General features: G+C 34.3%; 1 protein-coding gene across 6 annotated transcripts in view; it reads left to right on the forward strand.

Annotated features, from left to right (window-relative positions):
- The first annotated feature begins 403 nt into the window (after positions 1-403).
- LOC110637894 (ubiquitin C-terminal hydrolase 13) overlaps positions 404-22,713 on the forward strand; it is a 35,709-nt gene continuing 13,399 nt past the window's right edge. For 2 of the 6 annotated variants that reach the window (XM_058151550.1, XM_058151553.1), the window contains exons 1-15: positions 404-677; positions 954-1,020; positions 1,512-1,659; positions 1,764-1,921; positions 6,697-6,962; positions 7,038-7,256; positions 7,338-7,446; positions 7,528-7,643; positions 8,869-8,967; positions 14,266-14,375; positions 16,331-16,405; positions 16,850-16,928; positions 16,998-17,147; positions 17,238-17,318; positions 17,529-17,648. In XM_058151550.1, coding sequence (XP_058007533.1) covers positions 648-677; positions 954-1,020; positions 1,512-1,659; positions 1,764-1,921; positions 6,697-6,962; positions 7,038-7,256; positions 7,338-7,446; positions 7,528-7,643; positions 8,869-8,967; positions 14,266-14,375; positions 16,331-16,405; positions 16,850-16,928; positions 16,998-17,147; positions 17,238-17,318; positions 17,529-17,648 — 1,827 coding nt within the window. In that variant the 5' untranslated portion in view covers positions 404-647. The remainder of the gene's footprint in view (positions 678-953; positions 1,021-1,511; positions 1,660-1,763; positions 1,922-6,696; positions 6,963-7,037; positions 7,257-7,337; positions 7,447-7,527; positions 7,644-8,868; positions 8,968-14,265; positions 14,376-16,330; positions 16,406-16,849; positions 16,929-16,997; positions 17,148-17,237; positions 17,319-17,528; positions 17,649-22,713) is intronic. The other 4 variants (XM_058151549.1, XM_058151552.1, XM_058151548.1 and 1 more) reach the window with 3 other exon arrangements.

The raw sequence follows: 22,713 nt of genomic DNA on the forward strand, positions 1-22,713 counted from the left end.
GAATAACCTTGTATATGAGCTTATACGATCACTTATGTGTCTAATTAAGAAAATTGAGGACAAAAAAGCTTAATTGAATCTAAAATTTTTTTATAGAACTCAATTGAGCTTGGTAAGTTTCTTCTTATTGTTTAATTTTAATTAGTTCTTGAATTTTATTGACAAAAGTAAAAATTTTTATCAGAATTATGAAAAGGTTAAAGTTGGTGCTTATTATTATTATTTTTTAAATTATACTAACATTTAATTAGTTTTTTCTATAAAAAATTAAAAGACTAAAAATTCAAATTTATTACTTAGACTAAATTAGACTATCCGAGCATCTTTTAATTAAAAATACATTTAATTAGTGAGTATAAAGAGAAGGAGAAAAAGGAAATAAAAGGTAGGCGAGAAAGGAAATCATTGCAAACGCTCAAAACGACATCGGAAGAATTGCGGCTTGTCCGCAGTTCGACCTCAGTCTCGTTCGTCTGCATCTATTAACAGTGTGAAATACCGAATTGCCCTTCTGTCGAAAGAAACCCCTCCCTTTTTCTACACCTATCGGCTTGCATTGCAGAGCTCCTTTTTCTTCCTTCTCTCCCTCAAATTTTTACTTTGTAGCTTTCTCCGATTCCTCGATCGGACGACCACTTTTACCACCCATGACTCTGATGACTCCTCCACCATTAGATGTAATCACCATAAGCCATTGCTCCTTTCTCTGATCACACTCGCTGAAGCCATTTCTCTCTGGTTTATTTCAATTGAATTCAATTTCGATTTCGCGATGATTAGCTTTTACTATTTCGATGGTTATTTAATTTAACCCAAAAATTTCTCCATTTTTTGGTCTCCTGTGCTTAGCTCTTAGGGTTTTCGATCAGCAGATCCAAGCGCTTGCATTGAATGTGTTTTTTTTTTTTTTTTTTTTTTTTAATTTTTTCCCGAAATTTGAAAAATTTTTTTAGCAGCAAGAGGACGATGAGATGCTAGTCCCACACAACGACTTAGTTGATGGTCCGCAACCTATGGAAGGTACATTCCGTTCCTGTCCTAAATAATACTGATTGACTATGGAAGAAATTGGAAATCCTGAATTTTTCGGTTTTAGTTTTCTTTCTCTTTAGTATGATGTCTGAGTTCAAATGGGTAGTGCTTCATATGTTCTTATTTTATGTTCTTCCCATAGAAAAATTATAAATTTTGAAATGGTTTGGATGTTGGTTTGAATTTCGCAGTTGGTATTGCCCTGCTGGTTTCAGTTGAGTGTAGTCTGGGTTTTGTCTAGGAATGAATGACCCATTGATTTTAGGAGCTTAGAATTATAGTAGTAGATAGTTGCTCAATTTGAATGAACTGAAATTAGGGATTTTTTGGTTAATTGCAGTTTTTTTTTTATTTCTTTTGCCTCCAAAATGGAATTGAACTTATTTCTTGTTGTTATGCCTTTTCATTTTGAACATTGAACATTTAACATTTTCATTTTGGTATATTTGGTTTCTGATTGTTTGGTTTATGATTTTTAGTAGCACCAGCAGAAACAGCAAGTGCAGTTGATGCGCAGTCAGTGGATGATCCACCATCAGCAAGGTTCACGTGGACGATTGATAGTTTTTCAAGGCTCAATAGCAAGAAGCTCTATTCTGATATTTTTGTTGTTGGAGGCTATAAATGGTATTTGATCTCTTACAATTGCTGCTTAATTTGATACGGATTCTTTGTTAATTGTTACTTGATTTCGTTAAGTTTTTGTTGACCATTTAAATTTGCATTGGTAGGCGGATTCTGATTTTCCCAAAGGGAAACAATGTGGATCATTTGTCCATGTATCTGGATGTTGCAGATTCTGCAACTTTGCCATATGGGTGGAGTAGATATGCGCAGTTCAGCTTGTCTGTTGTCAATCAAATTCATCAAAAATACTCAATCCGGAAAGGTATTGTCCCTTGATGGCTTGGAATGATCTATCTTTTCTTATCTTTCTACATCTACCTATTAATATCCATGTGTTGAAAATTTGCCTTAATGCTTGTTCTTAACTTTGCTGGATTTGTGAAAGTTATAATTGCTTTATCTTTATCCTATTTTTTTTCCCCTTACTTTTTAAACTTCTTATTGGGCAATCCATTAAATTGAGCAAAGCTTGTGCTGAACCCATTTCTGTATCAGCTGTGGTTTTATTTATGTTTTTCTTTTTGCATTGAAGTTCATTGTTATCTATTATTATTAGTTTTTTATTTTATTTTATTTTATTTTTGCTTTATATGGCATTGGCTCAACTTGTATCTGTGGCGAACTTTGCTTGATATCAGTTAATGGATTTGCAAGTGAGTGATCCCGGATCTCTTATGATACTCCACGGATACTTCCTGATTTGCATGGGGTATTTCTTGGAGTACTGCTAGAAGCTAGATTAAACATAAAATCGTTCTTTCCTTGTACATCCTATTTGGTATTTCTTGGATTTCCTGATCTTAGTGAATTTAGGTTGACGATTGAACATTACAGGTTGCATTGTATGTCATAAAGAAGCTTGTTGCAAGTAGCAATTTGTGAGGGCATTTTTATATGCTTTTTAACTACACACGGAATGGGAATACCTAGGTTATTTACATTGTGAATTAACTATACACTAGACAATACTATAAATTTCAAGCAAGGGAAGAATTTACGTTTCAAAATTTTCACTAATGTATTTATTATTTAATGGATGCTGCCATACTGTATGATTTTAAACCATATTCTTCCTATGCTTTGGGGATAGGCAAATTCTCTGTCTCTCTCTTTGTCTATCTGTCTGTCTGTCTCTCTCTCTCTCTCTCTCACACACACACACACACACACACACAGAGGCTTGTGTGTATTACTTAAACAAACAAAAGGTTGTGGACACTAATCAATGATGGATCATGTTTGAGATTAGTGGTATTAGAGACTAGTTTTGTTGCTTTTAATCTCTTTTTTGAATCTTGAAATTTCTCTTGGACTTTTGAAAGTTGATGCTAGCTTTACTTTAGTAGGCCATAGAGAGTTGTGCATTGGTAGATGGTTCGATGTTTGATGGTGCTGGTAGGGTGGAGAATGATAATGATAATTTGGATTCCTTGATCTCTGATTAGAGTGAAAATGCTGGTGTTGTTGCTTCTGTTATCATAGTGACTATTTGTGGTTGATGAAATGGATCTCAGGGATGGTAAATTATTTTACCTGTAAAAGTGGCTGAGTTAACTCAGTTTTAGTTATTTGGTGTGTTCACTTAACCCTTCTTGTCTGCATTCTGGACTGGAGAGGTATTTGTGTGCTGAGACCTATGTTACTGGCATATGTAGAGGGCTAGAACCTCCCAATTTTTTCCCATGGTTTTGAGCTGTCAAAAGTGTCATATTCATATTTGGGAATTTTTGTACCATTGTGGGTCAATCTCGAGCGTTTAAATAGACCATTGTTACTACTACTAGAAATTGCTGCACAGTTGACTTAGCAATTTCTGAGATGATCCAGAGCATGGATGATAAGCAATATGGATTGTTGAAATCAATGTTTCAACCATAGTCACCTGGAGTGTGGTACGCTACTTGGTTATATGCTACGTAGGCAGGCTTAGCCAGTTCGCTCTTTTGGGACGTTGTACATTTGAATAATATTTTGGATTTACAAGTGTAAATTGATGATATTTTTAATTTTTTTTAGACATTTTATCACTTGTAATCTTTTGTTTAGTTTATTTTTTAATTTAATTTTGATAGTTTTAGAAGTTCGGTAGCTAGAGGCTAATTAATATTTATGCTAATTTATGTATAATTTTAAAAGAATCAATTAATAACATTTATTATTCTCTATAATTTTTTAGCCTTTCAAAAATCATAATGATAGTTTGATGTCCATTTATTTAATTTTCTTGAAAATGATAGTGATAAATGCTCTCTACGTCTCCCAACACACGTAATCCCTACCAATCAAATATAATCACACATGTGACACGTTATCTCACCCAGCTAAATCGGAGTCCACCCTTGCAAAGTCACTTCTTCTTCCTGTTCTCTAATCTATTCATCATTCAGCGCCTTCTCTCTAGTTTGTCTTCCTCTTCTTGTCTATTCAGATGAGATAAACCATGAGTCCAATGACGGATTTTCTTCCTCCTTGTTCTTTCTTATCTATTTTTCCTTCTTCTTGTCCTCCTTATTCTTTCTCCTCCCCTTATCTTGTTTTGCTTCTTATTCTTTCTCTTTCTTCTTTGTCTCTTGGTTTCTTGCTGCCATGGAAAGGAACATATGAAAAAAAATTGAAATCAATATTCGCTATTTTCAGCGAACAGGATATTTACCCAAGCGTTTTGGACTGTTGGAGTACTGTATTCTGGGATTTGCATCCCTATTCATGGTTCGGGGCACACTAACAGCAATAGGGTAGGGAAACATAATAACTTAATCACTTTAACTTTAGATTATTTTGATATTGGGGATCTGTTTGATTTTTGATAGTGTTGAGGTAGGTAGCATAGCATTGAAAATTGAAACTAATTATTGGGCTCATAAATCTGGGATTATTTTTATTTCATTATAGTTAGGTGTTTGGCCTGTATGATATTTAAATGTGCAACAAAAAGTGTATGGCCTGTATGATATTTAAAAGCAAAAATAGTGGACTGGTATCTCACATTTATGTAATATTCACTTGTGAAGTTAGCTTGTGAAACCTGTATGGATGTAAGAGGTTGGTCCACTAATCAGTCCTCTCTCTTTGCAGTCTCCTTTATTCTTCCATTGTGGGCTCAGTTTTTGTACTTTACCTTTCTTCCAATCTCCTCTCTTTTGCACTCCTCTTTATTATTGATATTATTATTTTAATTCATTTCCTTTCCTTCCCATCTTCTCTCTCTCTCTCTCCCCCTCTCCTCTCACAACTATTCTTCTGTCCATAAATAAATAAATAAATAGAGAAGTCATCATCTGTTTATTTACCCCTTTCATTCATTTTTTTTTAAACTTTTTTTATTCCTTATTTTCCCAACTGAATTCTATGAAACCTAGGATATTGTTGCCCCACTCATAAGAAGATGGGCATGGACATTTTGTCTCAATCTCTAATATGGATACTATTCCTCTATTTTTTGAAGCCCGTTGCGTTGATTTAGAAAATGGATTCCAATAATTCTAGCATTTAATTCCATAAGAAATCATGTGGAAAAATGGAATTCACTCTTATTTCTGTGAGAAGGGAGTATTGACTATAATGTGTGATACTAATTTTTCACTTTTTTAGTGCAGTTTTTTCTCATTTTGTGCCTCACCTCTCAAAGGTAAGTGCATCCGCCATGACCATTGTGCTTAGGCTTTAGGATCACTTTGCACCTTTAATAACTATGGTGGGAATTGAAAAGCCAGGGGTCCACAGTCCACTATAAGAAACGCTGACTATATGGGAGATGCATGGGGTTTGAAGCAAAGAGGGACAAGAAGATAGCATAGTTTTTGAAAATAAGGGCCAAGTGTGACTAGCTTATATTCTTGAGTTGGTTTTTTAAGTTCGCTCTAAAGGTTTTAAAGGATGTATTGGCTGTTTTACATCGGATAAACACTGAAAAGGGTGACAGCAGTAAAATATGTAACAAGATGGATGAGGTGTCTTTGATGCCTATGATGAATTATGTTGACGTACTGATTTTGACAAAAATTAGGACAAGGTTGAATATTTAGGTTTAATGCGCCATATATATAGTGTTTTGAAGGTGGCCTAAGTTGTACATTATTTGTTCAATAATTGATTTATAATATGCTTAGAGAAGAATTCGTAAAGACAAAAGGAGGCTTGGCTTGTTTGAAATAAATTGATTAACTTATGTAAACAGTTATTAGGCACCTTATGTTCCACCGAAAATATTTTCCCATATATATATATATATATATATATATATATATATATATTAATTATTTGCATTGTTTGAAGTTTGAATGCTTAGAAAATTTGGTCAATAGAAGATATAATTTGTTTTTCGAAGTGAAAACTAAACATTTTTCCAAGAAAATGACTTTTAAGTTTCAAAATAGGAAATCATTTTTGTTTTTCAGAGTTTTTCACACACATTAAAAAGGAACTAGTCTATAAGGGAACCATAGGTACATATCTAGTAGTACATCAACCTTTGAGGATCATCTCTAGTGGTTGCCAGCCACTAGTGACAATCACAATTTTTCTTTCTTTGTGCAATTTTCATGCTGATTGCAAATAGAAGAATATACTTGCCTTTTGGGTCCAAATTGTTTCATTATTTTATTACTGAAAAAAAAAAAATACCAACTGATTTTCAGTGTTGCTACTTAATAGCAGAAAGTAACTTTCTTTCATAACAAAATGTTTTTCCTTATTTTTTTATAGACATTTTTATTTATTTTTTTGAACAAATGGAGCTGAGCCTAAATGCAAAGTGTTTAGGTATATTCCTGAACAAGGAGGTGATGATATATCTTGTATATGCCCTTACTCTTTGGCCGAGGTAAAAAAGGGATTGAGTTAGATTATTCCCAATCCAACTGTAGCATTTATAAAAATTTGAGATGTACTTTCTAATGGCTGCTTTACAATGTAAAGAAAGCTATTACTTATCATTGATTACTTGTTCCAAACAAAATCAAATTAATCCATATTGAGAAGATATTGGTAAAATTCTTTAAGTTGCTGGTATTGATTATGTTTTGTTGCTTTATGCAGACACGCAGCACCAATTCAATGCACGGGAGAGTGATTGGGGCTTCACTTCATTCATGCCTCTCGGGGAATTGTATGACCCTGGAAGAGGTTATCTTGTTAATGACACATGCATAGTTGAAGCTGATGTTGCTGTCCGTAGGGTCATTGATTATTGGTCTCATGATTCCAAAAAGGAGACAGGTTATGTTGGACTTAAGAACCAAGGAGCTACCTGTTACATGAACTCTCTCCTTCAGACATTGTACCATATTCCTTATTTCAGAAAGGTTAGTGTGTTTGGTATTTATAGTTTGAATTAATGAAATTATTTGCAAGCCCATGTTTGGAAATGTTATTGGCAGGCTGTGTATCATATGCCGACAACTGAGAATGATATGCCATCTGGGAGCATTCCTCTGGCTTTGCAGAGTTTGTTTTATAAGCTTCAATACAGTGACACCAGTGTAGCAACAAAAGAGTTGACAAAGTCTTTTGGCTGGGACACATATGATTCTTTCATGCAGCATGATGTGCAAGAACTTAATAGGGTTCTTTGTGAGAAGCTTGAAGATAAAATGAAGGTATAAAGTTTCATGGTTTCACTGTTATTGCTAAGGTGTTCAATGGATTAGTGAATATGTACCTTTGTTTTGCTGGCGCAGGGAACAGTTGTGGAGGGCACAATACAACAGTTATTTGAAGGACACCATATGAATTATATTGAATGCATCAATGTGGACTATAAGTCGACAAGAAAGGAATCATTTTATGGTACACATTTGGGTTACACTGAGTAACTAGATTATCAAGATTTATCTTGTTGGCCTCACGGGATTTTATATATAATTGTAGATCTTCAGCTTGATGTCAAAGGCTGTCGAGATGTTTATGCTTCTTTTGACAAATATGTGGAGGTGGAACGCCTTGAGGGTGATAATAAATATCATGCTGAGCAACATGGGTTACAGGTTAGATGATTTGGGGACATGGGGACTTTAAGGGGGTGTTTGGTCTAGCTTTGGGATGCAGTTGATAGTTGATGGCTACAAACAGCTAAACGAGCTTGTTTGGTAAATCCTTTAAAGGGGCAGCTGATAGCTGATAGAACAATCATTAGTTGCCTTTTGGATCAGTTCTAATTGTAGAGTTGTTCATGAATTGCTGGGTCATTCTTTTATTATTTGACAAAAATAACCTCAATATTAATAGTATGTGGCAACATAGTACTCTTATTTTCTCTTTCTTGAAACTTTATAACATTAAATGTCAACTGTGCTAAGTACACACGCCTTCCATAATAACTTAAATAAAAAATACTTTCTAGTAAAAGTTACTTTGTAGATGAATCGACAACTGAGATATGAGAAATCCCATTTGTTCTCCTTTTTTTTCCTTCTTTATTTTGCATTTTATATTTATTTTATTATTATTATTATTATTATTATTATTATTATCCACCTAAGTATCAATTAGTTTTTAAAATTATTTTTTTTAAAAAAATTAATATATATTTTTTAATTTAGAGTCTCAGTACTAAATAGTCATAATTTTAATTTTTTTTAATTTATGTTTAGGTTATAGAATTACAATTTTCTAAGATTATCTATTATTTGTTTATATATTTTAATAATAAAATAAATTATATAATATAATATATTTATTTCAATAGTAAAATAAATTATATAATATATACTTATTAGTTGTTTTATACATCAACAGTAATAGGTAGACATAATTTTACCAAATACTTAATATAAATCAGCTATAGTCAACTATTAGTTATCAGCTAACAGCAACAGCTATCAGCTGCATTCGACAACTAAACCAAATAAGCCCTAAGTTTTTGCACATTTGTGCTTCTTTTCAGGATCGCTCAAATATCGAACCTTTGTTTTTAGACACTTAAGGGTTTGAACAGAAATTTTTATTTATTTATTTATTTTTTATTTTTGCATTTGAGCAGCTTGTCTCATTCTCAGGAATTTCTTTCATGTCTCATATCTTTCATTTGCTTGTTTAATTTTTGAAATCATTAACAATTAATGAAGTGCATTGGTTAATTCTTCTGGTTCTAGTTTTGCTTCTTCTTTCTTTCTATTTAAATAGATTGTTTGGAAAATGCTTCCTAGTGTTTTCTTATTTTGAACTTTTGGAAAAGTTACCTAATATGCTTGATATATTGGACTTTTTCAGGATGCTAGGAAGGGTGTCCTCTTTATCGACTTTCCCCCTGTTCTTCAACTTCAGTTGAAACGATTTGAGTATGATTTTATGCGGGATACCATGGTAAAGGTTAGTTGTTGACCACATTGTTTCTTTCTAGCTTTGTTTTTATGTTTTGCATTTGGCCCATTGAATATAATGGGGTTAGCTCTCCCCTTCATATAAACCCTCCACCCCAACCTAGTGGGATTCAAATTTGAGACCTCTCAGTAGAGATATCAAACTCTTTGCAATAGAATGTCTGCTTGGGGACTCTAGGGCAATGTTTATTTGTGGTTAACAATATCTGTTTTCCTAAAAATCTTTCCATGAAAAATAAACAAAATTTGTTGCTTAGTAGAATGATTTGTTACTTGTGAAGTTGGTAAGATGTTGAGGAGTAGAATCATCTGGAGGTAGTGGGTCAAATTGTCAATCCTGTAGAGATGTCTAGGAGTGTGGTAATGATAGAGTTAGGAGTTTGAAAAGAGAAATTAAAGAGAGAAAATGTAAAGGATATTGCTCAACAAGCTTTGCATTACTGAATAAGAAAAGGAAATACAACCAAATGAAATTAACTACTTCAAATGGCCCTCCAGAGATTCAGACCCTGGCCCAGCAAGTATGCCGTTACGATAAGAAATCACTCAAAGCATGCCCTTATTCTATTGTTTACTACTATATATAATTTTCTTTCCTGCACATGCTATTTCTTTGGGTATTCAGTTATTGGCCAGCTTGCTCCAACTCATCCCTCCTTCTAGGACCTTTCCCCTTGCTACTAGAAGCTCTTGCTCGGTCTCTCTCTTTCTCCATTTCTTCCTCTGCATTCCATCAGGTGCAGGCCCATCTTTCTTTAGCTTTCCCAATCTGCATAATTCATATCATTGCCAACCTGTAAAAGATCAGCCTTGTCCTCAAGGCTGAAGTATGGAAATTGATGCTGCATATGTATTGAATTCATCTGGTTCACGAAGCCCTCAATGTCATACACAATTTTTAGTCAACAAAGCCAGACGGGTTAAACAAAAAGGGAAAATTTGTCCGTGAAACCACAAGGAACCAGCGAGAGATTGTCATGATTATGTAGACAAAAGTACTTGCAGCCAAATCACTGTTGGAAGCATATATTATTTGAATGACTCCAAGCTCCATTGCCTTCACAAAATGGCTTAGTGCAATTAGTCTATAATTCCTTTGGGTCAAATTGACTCCAACCCATTCCTTTGATGACACATAACACCAAAGTAATTTTGAGTCATCCTCCCTTAAGGAACTAAAATGATCTCTTAACATTCCACCTCCTAAAATTTCTTGTTCTAAGGATCTCTCAATCACCTTGAATAGGATCATAACAACTAACGCTATCTCAAATGTAATCACCAAACTAGATTTAAAAGAATTAGGGCTTGCAAAAGCAAGTTCAGATAGCCAAATCGAGGCCACTCCTTTGACTTCTTTCTCTAAAATCCCTTCCATCGTATTGGTATAATACAAACAACATGATGATATAACAAGGATGATATAACAAGCAACAAAGGCTTCCAATGTAAACAAGGTTGGCTTTAATTTGTTTGAAACAAGATAATGTCATTTGGCTACAAGCAATTGGCAAGGAGCATTTCACACCTTCAGTTTTAGTGGAATAACATGTGATATATATCAGCCTATGGAAACATAAACAAATTCTTGAGGTTGCAGATTCATCATGTTCTTCCCAATCAGCAATAAAATCAACCCAAATGAATACTAGCTCATATCGGTTAAGCTGTATAATTACCTCCCTTTCGATAACAGAAATGACAGTGAATTGTAGCGCGCTTCTCCTATCAAAATGAAGAACCATGTGATGCCTCCATCGATAAAATCCAGATAGAATATATATTTTGTTCTGCCGTTGATGGAGGCGGTAGGGTAATTCCATGAAGGCTGAGTTGGACATTAAACCTTTTCCAATCTTCATTTGGAAGCTTGGGGGGCGGGCTTTCAAACTGATTCGGACTAATATTTTGCTCAGGTGGTCTGATCTAGTGGTACAGTAATTTCAGTGTTTCAAATGGTCCAGGTCCAAGAGTTGGGCCGGTTGGTGGAGTTGGACCTGCTTCTCCTAATGCTACGTTCAGTCCAAGCCTAGCACCCCACTTTATCTTCTTCCCCATTGGGTTAACAAAGAAACAGCGCGAGGCGAAAGTTCTTCTCCATGATTTTGTTATGATACTCTCTCCATTCTTGCTTCCACCTCCCTCCTTTGACAGAGGCCATGGGTCTTTGACATGAACTAGTCCCAAGTGAGTTGAGAATTTTGTTGTTGAACCTCATGAACCTAGTGAAGAGAGGCTCCATCCACGCAAACTAAGGCCGATGGGACTTCCTTGTCCATTGGTGTGTGATGCGCAACGAAGCATTGATTTTCAAGGGCTGGGCAATTATCAAAGTCTTCCTCCTTGAAACTGGGTAATTCTTTTTTTTTTGAGTGTTAATTGGGGCTCTTCGGCAATTATTGGAAGAGTTGGGTGCCTCTGATTTGATGGGTCTTCTAAAATGCCCAAATGCATTGGAGTCATGATATTGCCTGGTTATTACTCTCAAACTTCTTCCCTTTCACCAAAGCGATTGAAATACTTCAATTGCATCTAACTTTTCTAATTTTTTTTCTGGTTTCCATGAATGAGATGGCTATTGCTTCTAACTTGTTAAAGCGTTAATTATGTTCTTGTCGCATGGTATCCAACATCTCTTCCAAGTTTGCAATTCTCCTCTCTATCCTCTCTACTCTGTTTTGCATTTTGATTTGGGGATCCGGCACGTCGGACCAATAGTTAGGAGTTTGAAAAGAGAAATTAAAGAGAAAATGTAAAGGATAATACTCAATAGAGCTTTGTATTACTGAAAAGAAAAGGAAATACAACCAAATGAAATTAACAACTTCAAATGGCCCTCTAGAGATTTTGACTCTGGCTCAGCAAGTATGCCGTTGCAATAAGAATTCATGCAAAGCACGCTCTTATTCTGTTGTTTACTACAATATATAATTTTCTTTCCTGCACATGCTATTTCTTTGGGTATTCAGTTATTGGCCAGCTTGCTCCAATGCATCTCTCCTTCTAGGACCTTCCTCCTTGCTACTAGAAGCTCCTGCTGGGTCTCTCTCTTTCTCCGTTTCTTCCTCTACATTCCACCAGGTCCAGGTCCAGGTCCATCTTTCTTCAGCTTTCCCCAATCTGCATAATTCATATCAGGTAGTAGTCAACGTTCTTTAATATTAACAAGAAAAGATAAAACCTTTATGTTTTCCTATTCCACTTTGCATATCAATTTCTAATTTTCATCTGCGATGGAAAATTGGAGAAGTTATCATTTTTATCTCAATTTCTACTACTTTTTATGTATAATAGGTTTTGCTTGTGTTGGAAATATTAGGTTAATCATTTTTTTATTATTATTATTATTATTATTATTATTATTATTATTATTATTATTATTATTTTAAATACGGTAGCATAGCCCAATGAGCCCATAATGAGGTGATGGTGGCAGGTGTTGGGGGTTAAGGAGGTGATTGGTGATGGTAGTGGCATTTGAGGTGGTAGGTTGTGATAGCAACCACGTTAGCAAGGTGATGTATTGGGTGGTATTATGATGATAATGGGACTGCAGGTTGGCAGCCAAGTCGTGTTACTAATGATGGTGATGTGGTGGAAAGGGGATGGGGGCACTAGTGTTGGTGGGTTTAATGGTGGTGGTGATGGTAGTACCAATACGAATTATGTTGTTGGTGATCAATAGTGGCAGGGAGGTGGTGTAAGCTGTTGTCAATGGTGGTCGTGTGCTTATGACAATGGCAAAGTGGCAGGGGCAATGGATTTAAGTCGCGGTTGTGTGTAATGGAAATGGGGCTGTTGCAACTGTCACATAACGGTAATTACCTTTTTGTGACCTGTACCATTATGTAAAAGCGTCGCCTTTTCCTTTCGAGGCAGAAGCATCAATTATTTGCCTCTCTTCTATTTTCTCACTTTTGCTGACACCTATCTCCTCCCAGAATAACCCTTTGAGCTGCTGTAAGCTTGCTGCCATTAAATTTCATCAACCCACTTCAAATTTCTTCCCCAAGATCACATAGAAAGTAGAAAGAATTAAGGAGCAAGGTAAAGGTCTCTCTCATTGTTGCTTATTTCTTGTTGCCTGTGCTTGGTAAAGAGATAAAGCATCAATTATCTCATAGAAGGTGCCACTCACTTGATTTGGTCTCTCCTTCCTGTGTTCTTTTCTTTCCCTCTTTCCTATTGTGATGCAATATCATTTATGGTTTTAAATATCAGCAGCTATGTACTTGTATTGACCAATGTGTAACAGAATTTTGAAGGAATGATTTGACATTTTTCAAAATATCCCTTGTGAATTTAGATTTCACTGCAGAACGCTTATGTATCGGCTGAAACGACTGTTACAGCCCTATTTTTGAGAAAGGTGCACTGGGAATGGCCAGCCTAATGAAGAAAAAAATAGAAAAAAAAATAAGGGAAAAGAAGACAGGAAGAAGAAAAAGGGTTGGCAACCGACCTTGTTTGAATTTTCAGATCTTCTTTTTCTTCAACCATCGTAACATGAATCAAGGAGTTGTGTATATATTTAAAAGTTTTTAACACAAAAACTATTTGAAAGATGCATATTTTAAATTTATTTATTTAATTGATAAGTTATTATTATATCATTTTTTAATAATTTAGTATTACATTATAATCCGTTCATATTATATATATAATTTTTTTAAAATAATATTTTTTTTATAGTAAATTATTTCTCTTTAACTTTTTTTTTTTTAATTACAATTTACTATATATACAAGATTATGGTGATATTTAGTTCAATCCTTGCTTATTGTCGATTTTAGTCATTTTGCTAATGATTTAAAAAAAAATTCACGAAATCAGAGAATGATTTGGTCTGTTTCAGACCCATTAAATCCAATTCTGTTATATAATTTCCAATTCCAAAACCGTTTCCGATTCCCTTATCTAAAACCCTGGTGTGACTTCATTAGCCAGCACACATTGATTTGTCTGAAAGGTTAATTTCCGATTCCAAAATTGCTTCCAATTCCCTTATTTAAAACTACTGATATTTGCATATAAACAAATAGATGCAAATATCAGTAGTTTTCTTCCTCGTTGAGTGACAATGGTTCCCAAAGGATTACATAATGCTTTGTCTGAAAGGTCAAAAGTTTGTAACATTTTCTTTCCAGGGAGGGTTCTGTCTTTTTGTTGAAATATTTTTGCCATCTGTTGATTTACTCATCTTTAATTATGTTATCTTCAGCTACATGTACTTTTTCATGGTTTCCTCTTTTCAGTTTTCTTCATTTAAACCATTGATGCCATGCAGATAAATGATCGCTATGAGTTCCCTTTGCAACTTGATCTTGATAGAGAGGATGGTAAATATTTATCTCCTGAGGCAGACAGAAGCGTACGCAACCTTTACATGCTTCACAGGTAAAAATTTGTGTTGTAAAAGAATATGAGAACAAATTAAAAGATATTTTACTTGAACTAATCTATGACTGAGAATTCATAGGAAACTGAATAGCACAAGTGAGTGTGCTTTGAGGACACCCTATGCACCTATGCGAGTAAGCTGCTCCAACTATTTAAAAGAAAGAAAAGTGTCATGATAGCAAAAAGTAACTAATAATTGTCTGATGAGGAGACGTAAAAGCACAATGACAGCTTGAAAGGGCCAGTCACGAGGATGACAGATGGAAAACCTTGAATAGTTACATAGGAAGCTTGACATATTTAAACAAAAAATTAATTATCTTACAGTTGATCCGAAATCAGGCTCAGATGTGTGGGCTGCCTTGATTTTGTCATCTAGTGCAAAATATTCTAAATTTTTGAGGCTATGTGTGGAATGACATAATAATCATTACATATAAAAAATTGATGGTAATTACATTGCATATTTAATTACTTTATTTCAGAACAAAAAAAAAATTGATGTAATGGAATAGCAATACATAATGTAATCAATTACATTTTAAGTAATGTAATTATCATTACATAAAAAAATGGATGGAATCATGATTATTTGTTTTGATTTTTTTATTTATTGTCAACACTATCATCACTAACACCCTGCCAACTCTGCCAGCCGCGGCCACCGCCACTACCACCCTCACCTGGCCACCACTACTACCACCACATTGCTGCTACCACCACTGCCCCCAGCCCCACCTTGCCACCACTATTGCTACCATCACCCCCGCTTGGCCACCAACACCACTGTTTGGCCATCGTCATCGCCCCCACCACTACCATTACCACCCCACAATCACTTAGCCACTGTCAGTACCACCTTCTCCACCACCACTGCCCTATTACCACTGTCGCCACCACTACTTGACCACTGGTTGTCAGTCCGTAGCCACTACCATCACTACCACCACTTAGTCACCACTAGCAGCACCACAAGTTAGTTACCGCCACTACCACTTAGTGGGGGTGGTGATAGTTGAAATATTAATAATATTGAATTAGAATAATAACTAATAAAATAGCATTATATATTAAAATTTCATTATTAATTTGATTGCATTCCATCGATATATATATGTAAACAAACACGAGATTGTAATGGTAATTACATTTCAGTTTTGTTCTTCCAAATAAAGTAATGTAATGCTTCACACATTGCATAATATTACAACTTTGATTCCATTACATAGTTAATTACATTTCATTACTCCATGTTGTACCAAATGTAGCCTAATAGACTACTATCCAACATTTTGGCTTACTAAATGTCTTCATCCAGCTCTATGTATGTGCCTTTTTTTCCTTTTTCTCCTATGCATATGTATAGTGATTGCTTCCATAGGGATTCGTATATGGTTGGGTGAAATGTATTCATATTCTTAAGGTATCTGATACCCCTTTAAATCTGTAGTGCTGTTGACATTTTCTTTTTGTTGTCAGTTTATCCTGTGATGGTTCTCGTTCTGATGGTTAAATTTTCTTTTGATTCATTGGTATCCATGGTATTTCCTTAGTTACAGAGTTATGCAAAGGGTTTTCTTCTCTATGCTATTTGGTCAGACCTGTCATTCACCAATACAGTTGGACTTCTCAACCAATTCCTTATGATGGATGCCTATTTTAACTGATGAATATGAGTATTTTGTTGCTGATATGCATATTGAGATGATAATTTAAATTTTCTTTTGATTCATTGGTATCCATGGTATTTCCTTAGTTACAGAGTTATGTAATGGGTTTTCGTCTCTATGCTATTTGGTCAGACCTGTTATTCACCAATACAGTTGGACTTCTCAACTAAAGCATACTGTTGTCTTCCTTATGATGGATGCCTAATTTAACTGATGAATATAAGTATTTTGTTGCTGATATGCATACTGAGATGATAATTATGTGCCGTTGCTTGTTTTCAGTGTTTTAGTTCATAGTGGTGGTGTGCACGGTGGGCACTATTATGCATATATCCGGCCGACCCTCGCAGATCAATGGTATGCATTGTGTTCCCTTGAGTTTTGCTAGTTTAAGTTGATGCATTTTTTTTTTCAAATTATTATTTGAAGCATTTACATTACACTATCTAATTCTTTTGTTGAAATGAGTATTTATAAGCTATTCTAATATCTTATTTATTCCATTCTCTATTTGTTTGTTAAATGTTGCTGGATGACTGTTACGTTAATGTTTCTTTTTACCACATTCCCTTTCTGTTTTTTGGGAGGGAGTTAATTACTTAACTACTCGTTCATGTTACTACTTACTAGTGTTCTTGAACTTGCATTTTTGGGCATGCTCTTCAATACCTGTTCTAAAGTAGCTCTTGCTTTTTCTTATTTGAAACCTCTTCTTGTTATTTATATTTTTATAGTGCATGATATGTCTTGGTTGTGTCTCTTTATCGTAATTTGCTGCTCATTTGGCTTTGCATCATGTAGGTTTAAATTTGATGATGAGCGGGTAACAAAGGAGGATGTGAAAAGGGCATTAGAGGAGCAGTATGGTGGTGAGGAAGAGGTAACATTATTAAGCATTACTTGTTAGCTTTTATTTGATTTCAAGGCTTCAATTTAGCTTTTTGTGTAGCAGTTACCACAGACAAATCCCGGCTTCAACAACTCTCCATTTAAGTTTACAAAATATTCAAATGCTTATATGCTTGTATATATACGTGAAAGTGACAAGGAAAAGATAATATGTAATGTGGATGAGAAGGACATTGCAGAACACCTCCGGGTGAGATGATGCTGATTTTTATCAACTTGTATATTTGATATTCCATTGTTTAGCAATATTTTATTGTTTATATCTAATATCTCATTGCAGATTAGGTTGAAAAAAGAACAGGAAGAAAAAGAACAAAAGAGAAAGGAAAAAGCTGAGGCCCACTTGTATACTATCATCAAGGTACAGGCTTTCAAAATTTTACCCTTATACCCCTATGGGCCCACCTAAGACTCGTGTACAGAGGGAGGGAAAAGCAGTTGCACTCATATCTTTTTCCACCTGTATATGTACACATCCACATAAATCGGCATATCATTGTTTGTTGTTGGTATAATGCTAAAATGTCTCTCATGGAACATTGTCAACGATTTATTTATTTTGTGCTTTTAGGTTGCTCGTAATGAGGATCTACTTGAACAGATTGGGAAGGATATATATTTTGATCTTGTGGATCATGACAAAGTTCGTAGTTTTCGTATCCAGAAACAAATGCCCTTTAATCTTTTCAAGGTATCTCTTTTCTTTCTCTTTCCTTCCTCCTATGTTGGCTTTCTTGCCTTTTGTAATTTAGAGATGCTTGGCTTTTTCTAATTGGATCAAGCTGTTCCAGTTCTTAAAAAATTCCAACATTTGTGCTTTACATCGTCCAATTTGAGACTATTTAATATTTCCAACACTATATAATATATCCAACAATTAATCTTAATTGGGAAGATTTATAAGCATGATTTCAAATAACGGCTGTTACGTAGCGTAATGACTGATATTTACAAGTTTTGGAAGGGCTCATTATAGGATACACTGTTATTTACAGTAAATCTAGAGTTGCAGGTTTAACGACCCTTACGACCATTACGTAACGATGGCGGCCATTATGTACTGTTATGTAATGGTAACGGTTGTTGCTTCCTTTTTTGCAATCACATGGAAACAATGTTATTTTGCTTCTATTTTTTTGTCTGCATATTCTCTATTCCACGGCTACCATATCTCATATTCTCTCAAATTTTCACCACTCAAATTTCTTCTATAAATTCTCTCCCTTATTGTTTGCTAAGCTAAGATCATCATTAAATACCTCTATTCTAGCTATAAATTGTTCTTATTATATAGTTGTATAACTTAGTTTTACTTATGTCTACCAATATATAGTCATTTTATGAGCTTTGCAAATTTTTAAAAAAAATTGGCATAGCACCAGGCTGTTGCCGCTGTGTTATGGTCGTTACAGGCTTATTTCCATTATCCACGACTGTGCCCACGATTTTAAACCATGTTTATTAGTGCTTTACTAAATTTGCATTAACTAGCGACATCAGTTGATGTACCATAACTAAGTGGATTGAAATGGTGTAGTTTGGTTCCTTTGTCATTCATACAGTCAATGTTGTTTATTGCTTCATTATTGCCTTGTTGCACTCCTAATTGTCAATATATATGTATCTAACATGCACAGCTAGGCACATTCAAATGCTTACATGATTTTATAAATATGTTTAGTGTAATTTAATATTCTTTAATATAACCTAGTTGTGTGGGTTCAATTTTGATGGATGTTATTTAATGGAAATTTCTGAAGTATAGGACTTGTTCTGGTTGATATGGTGTAACATATTGGTCATTAACAAGAATAATGGTAGGCTTTGATTTTATAGTGTTGCGGCTTTATGACTATCATATATAGTTCTTTTAAAGTAACCTTTTTTGTTTTTTTTGATAAACTATATTCTGACTTTTGTTAATAATTTAAATTGTTAGATACATGAGATTATTATGATATTTAGTTCTGTTCATTTAGTGTCAGTTTGAGTTGTTTTCTATTTTTGTAAAACATTTTATGAATTACGATAGCAGTGGCCATGGATTTAAATCACAGTTGCGATTGCGAGTAATGAAAAGAGGCCTATCACGGCCATAATGCAACATAACGGACTATCGTCGCATAATTTTATTTTTTTTTGGGAAAAATTTGCAAAGATCATGAAATGAATAAATACTGATTATATAATAAAAAAAGATACACAACTAAATAATTAGTATAAATACCTCAAAAAAAGACATTAATCTATCATTAGTTTTAATCAATTTAAAATTAAAATAACTAAGTAGATAGTAAAGAACTAACCTTGTTTCCACCAAAATGTGTCTGGAGGGTTCTTGATGGTTGACTTTGATTTTGGGAGCCTTGATCATCAAATGTTAATGAAGCCTAAACCTTTCTTTGATGTTATTCTCCAATTACTTATGTATTTTACTAAAAGTAACTTTGAGAATGGTTAAAAATTAGAAAAAAAAAAGACTATAACCTATAGATTGGGCAAGTTAAAGCTTCATACTATAAATTTCATAAATAACCTAGCATAAATCATAATTTTCTTCAACAAATGAGCAAAAACACCAAAAATGAAGACAAATAACTCACTCTTTGCAAAATGTGGATATGTAAGTGTGATTAATTGGTTTCATTCCCTTCAAATAAACCTTCACTTCTTAGCTCAAGAAATGAAGATTTGTAAAAGATGGAAAGTTGAGAGAAACATAAGAGGTGTTGGAATCCCACATCGAAAGAATATGAAGTTAAAGGGCAATATATAAGTGGTTGGGTTGCAACATTTACTTGGCTAGTCATTTTGATGTATAAAGCAATCTAATCACTTATATAAGGCCGAATTAAAATGAATTAATTATAATTTAAACGACACTCTCTCCGAATTTAACGGGGTATCAGAGCCCCGATTGGATTGTGGATTTCAGCTGCCCATAAGGCTGTATAATTGGGCCCGTATTGGGTTAAAAATAAAAATACAAACTAATTGTCAAGTGACAACCATGTGGTTACACTTGAGGGGGGAGTGTTAGAATCTCATATCGAAATAATACGAAGTTAAAGGGCGATATATAAGTGGTTGGGTTGTAACATTTACTTGGCTAGTTATTTTAATGTGTAAAACAATCTAATCACTTATATAAGCCGGAATTAAAATGAATTAATTATAATTTAACCGACATTCTCTCCGAATTTAACAAGATGAACCCTAGAAAGCAACATCATCAACAACAATAACAATTAAGTCTTAATCCCAAGCTATTTGGGGTTAGGTTTGAATCATTTTTCGCTATTCAACTATGTTTGAAACCAATTCCATTTCAATATCCAAAAATCATAAATCTTGTGATACTTTCTTCCACGTTATTTTAGGTTTCACTTTTTTCTTTCTCACTCTTACTATTAACTAATCACATTTCTACACTGGGGCATTTGATGCTCTATGTTAGATATGATTAAACCATCTTAATTGACCCTCTCTTATTTTATCCCCAATGTGTACTATATGCACTCTCCGGGGGATGTAATCGTTCCTAATCTTATCTGTTATCATAATATTAGACATTCATCTTAACATGTGCATCTTTAACACACTCATCTTGTGGAAATGTTGTATCTTAGATGTCCAACTTTCGCTCTTATACAACATAGCTGGCTTGACCAAGGTTCTATAGAACTCAACTTTCACTTTGTTGGGGATTAAGGTCGCATAGCACACCCATTGCATACCATTTCATCTATCCTGTTTTGATCCTATGAGTTATATACTCATGTTACTTAGTTCTTAATAGAAACTAAAGAAATAAGCTCTCTGCCTCTTGCTTCAACAGAAAAAGGACAGGTGAGTAACAGCTATTACATGTTACTTAATGGCCAGTAACGACCATAACTGTTATGTAATGGACATAATGGTTGTTACGCCTGCAAATTTTTTCGGTCGTTATTTCACATATATCATGGTAAAGGCCCTCTACAACTTAAAACCTATATTTAACGGTTGTCACATTACATTATGACTGTTAGTTAAAACCATGGCTGCAGCTGATTTTGTCAAATTCAGTTTGATTCATTCCAATTCCATGACACCATTTTCAACTGTTATTTAAAACCCTGATCCCTGCCCTCCATTGCCATCCCTAGCCAAACAACTCTACTAAAGCATGGGCCTTTTTGCATTTAGTTGCATTGCATGTGGGGAAGATTAGATGCTAGGTTAGGGTTTTAAACAATGGTATTGGTCATTGCCTTGAGTCATGAAAAGAGAGATATTCTCTAGTCAAAATTGATGTTGTAGTATTAATAGTTTTTAAAATTGATTATTAAGGGCACTTGATAAACAAATTTTGAAACAAAAAAATAATTCTATAATAATTTTGTAAAGCATTATAAAAATTTAAGAAATTAATTTTTAAATCATTTGAAACAAAAATGATGGCTGTATATAAACTGTTGGAGCCCCTTGTTTTATGAATTGGATGATAATGTTAAACTAAGTAAATACTTGGAAAAAAAAATAGTGGACAGTATGATTAGAGAGGGAAAATCCATTAGATGCTAGGACAAGGTACACCTTACACCTCTACCTCTCTCTCTCTCTGTCCTCTCTCTCTCTCTCTCTCTCTCTCTCTCTCTCTCTCTCTCTCTCTCTCTTTACTTATCAACTCTTTCTTTTCCTAGTCAGTCCAGGCTTTTATGGTGATTACATACACTTTTTGTGATGTATATTGTAATATGTCTGCTGCAATTGTTACTCAGGACAGGATTTTGTTTCTCTATGAATTCCAACTCAAAAGTAAAATATCTGTAAAAAAGATGCATCAAAAGCCTTAAAATCAGTTGACCTCTTTCTCATTCTTAGGGGTGTGCATCAGTCAGTCAGGTCTGAAAATTGACCAAAACTGAAATAACTGAATTTTTTGAGAACAGAAACTGAACTGAATTAAATTAAATAACTGAATTCATCGGTTTAGCCTTCATTGGAAAAGAATAATTATTGAAACAAAAGTTGCATACTTGCAGATGGTAACAAAGTTGCAGCGATGAAGATAATGAAAAAAGCAAAAAAAAAACTTTTGTCGCAATCTAATCCAATTAGATAGGATGGGTTTTAAAAAATTTTGAAAATTGAGTGGTTGAAGTCTATCCAATCTCAATCAATAACAGCAACACTGCAAAGAAAAAGTTTAGTCAAACACAATCAAACAATAGCTTGAATTGGGTAAACTTTAATGGCATAATCAATAATATCAACAACAACACATTAACAGCAGTCATTCCATGAACAAACAAATTTTAAAAAATAAAACACTTTCAAAAAATCCATGTAATATTTTGTTCAAATTACCTTATGTTGTGTAAACTTTCACTTTCTATGAAAATGGATAGATTAGTGGAATTTACAGACAGAATCCGGGCTTGAAATACACTGATTATGGTAGAGAAAGAAAAGGAGGAAAAACCACATCTTGGAGAGGTGGACAACAGAGTTAGACTTGACCAAATTGAAGAGAGATTGATATTGATTGACTATTTGTGCAAGAGATGATTGGCATGCGAGCATAGCTATGAATGTCTATCCAACGGCCGACATTAGAGGATATGGGAATCGACTCTTAATTGGAAATAGTGGTAAGATCGATGTCTCAGCTCTTGATTGGCAAGTGGAGGCATGGCTGCTTGTTAGCTTGTGAGGATTCAATTCAAATGGGCCATGACTGTGAGGTGATGTGATAGAGGGAGTTAACTGGA

Source organism: Hevea brasiliensis, chromosome 8 (assembly GCF_030052815.1).
Source record: "Hevea brasiliensis isolate MT/VB/25A 57/8 chromosome 8, ASM3005281v1, whole genome shotgun sequence".
Classification (NCBI taxonomy): domain Eukaryota; kingdom Viridiplantae; phylum Streptophyta; class Magnoliopsida; order Malpighiales; family Euphorbiaceae; genus Hevea; species Hevea brasiliensis.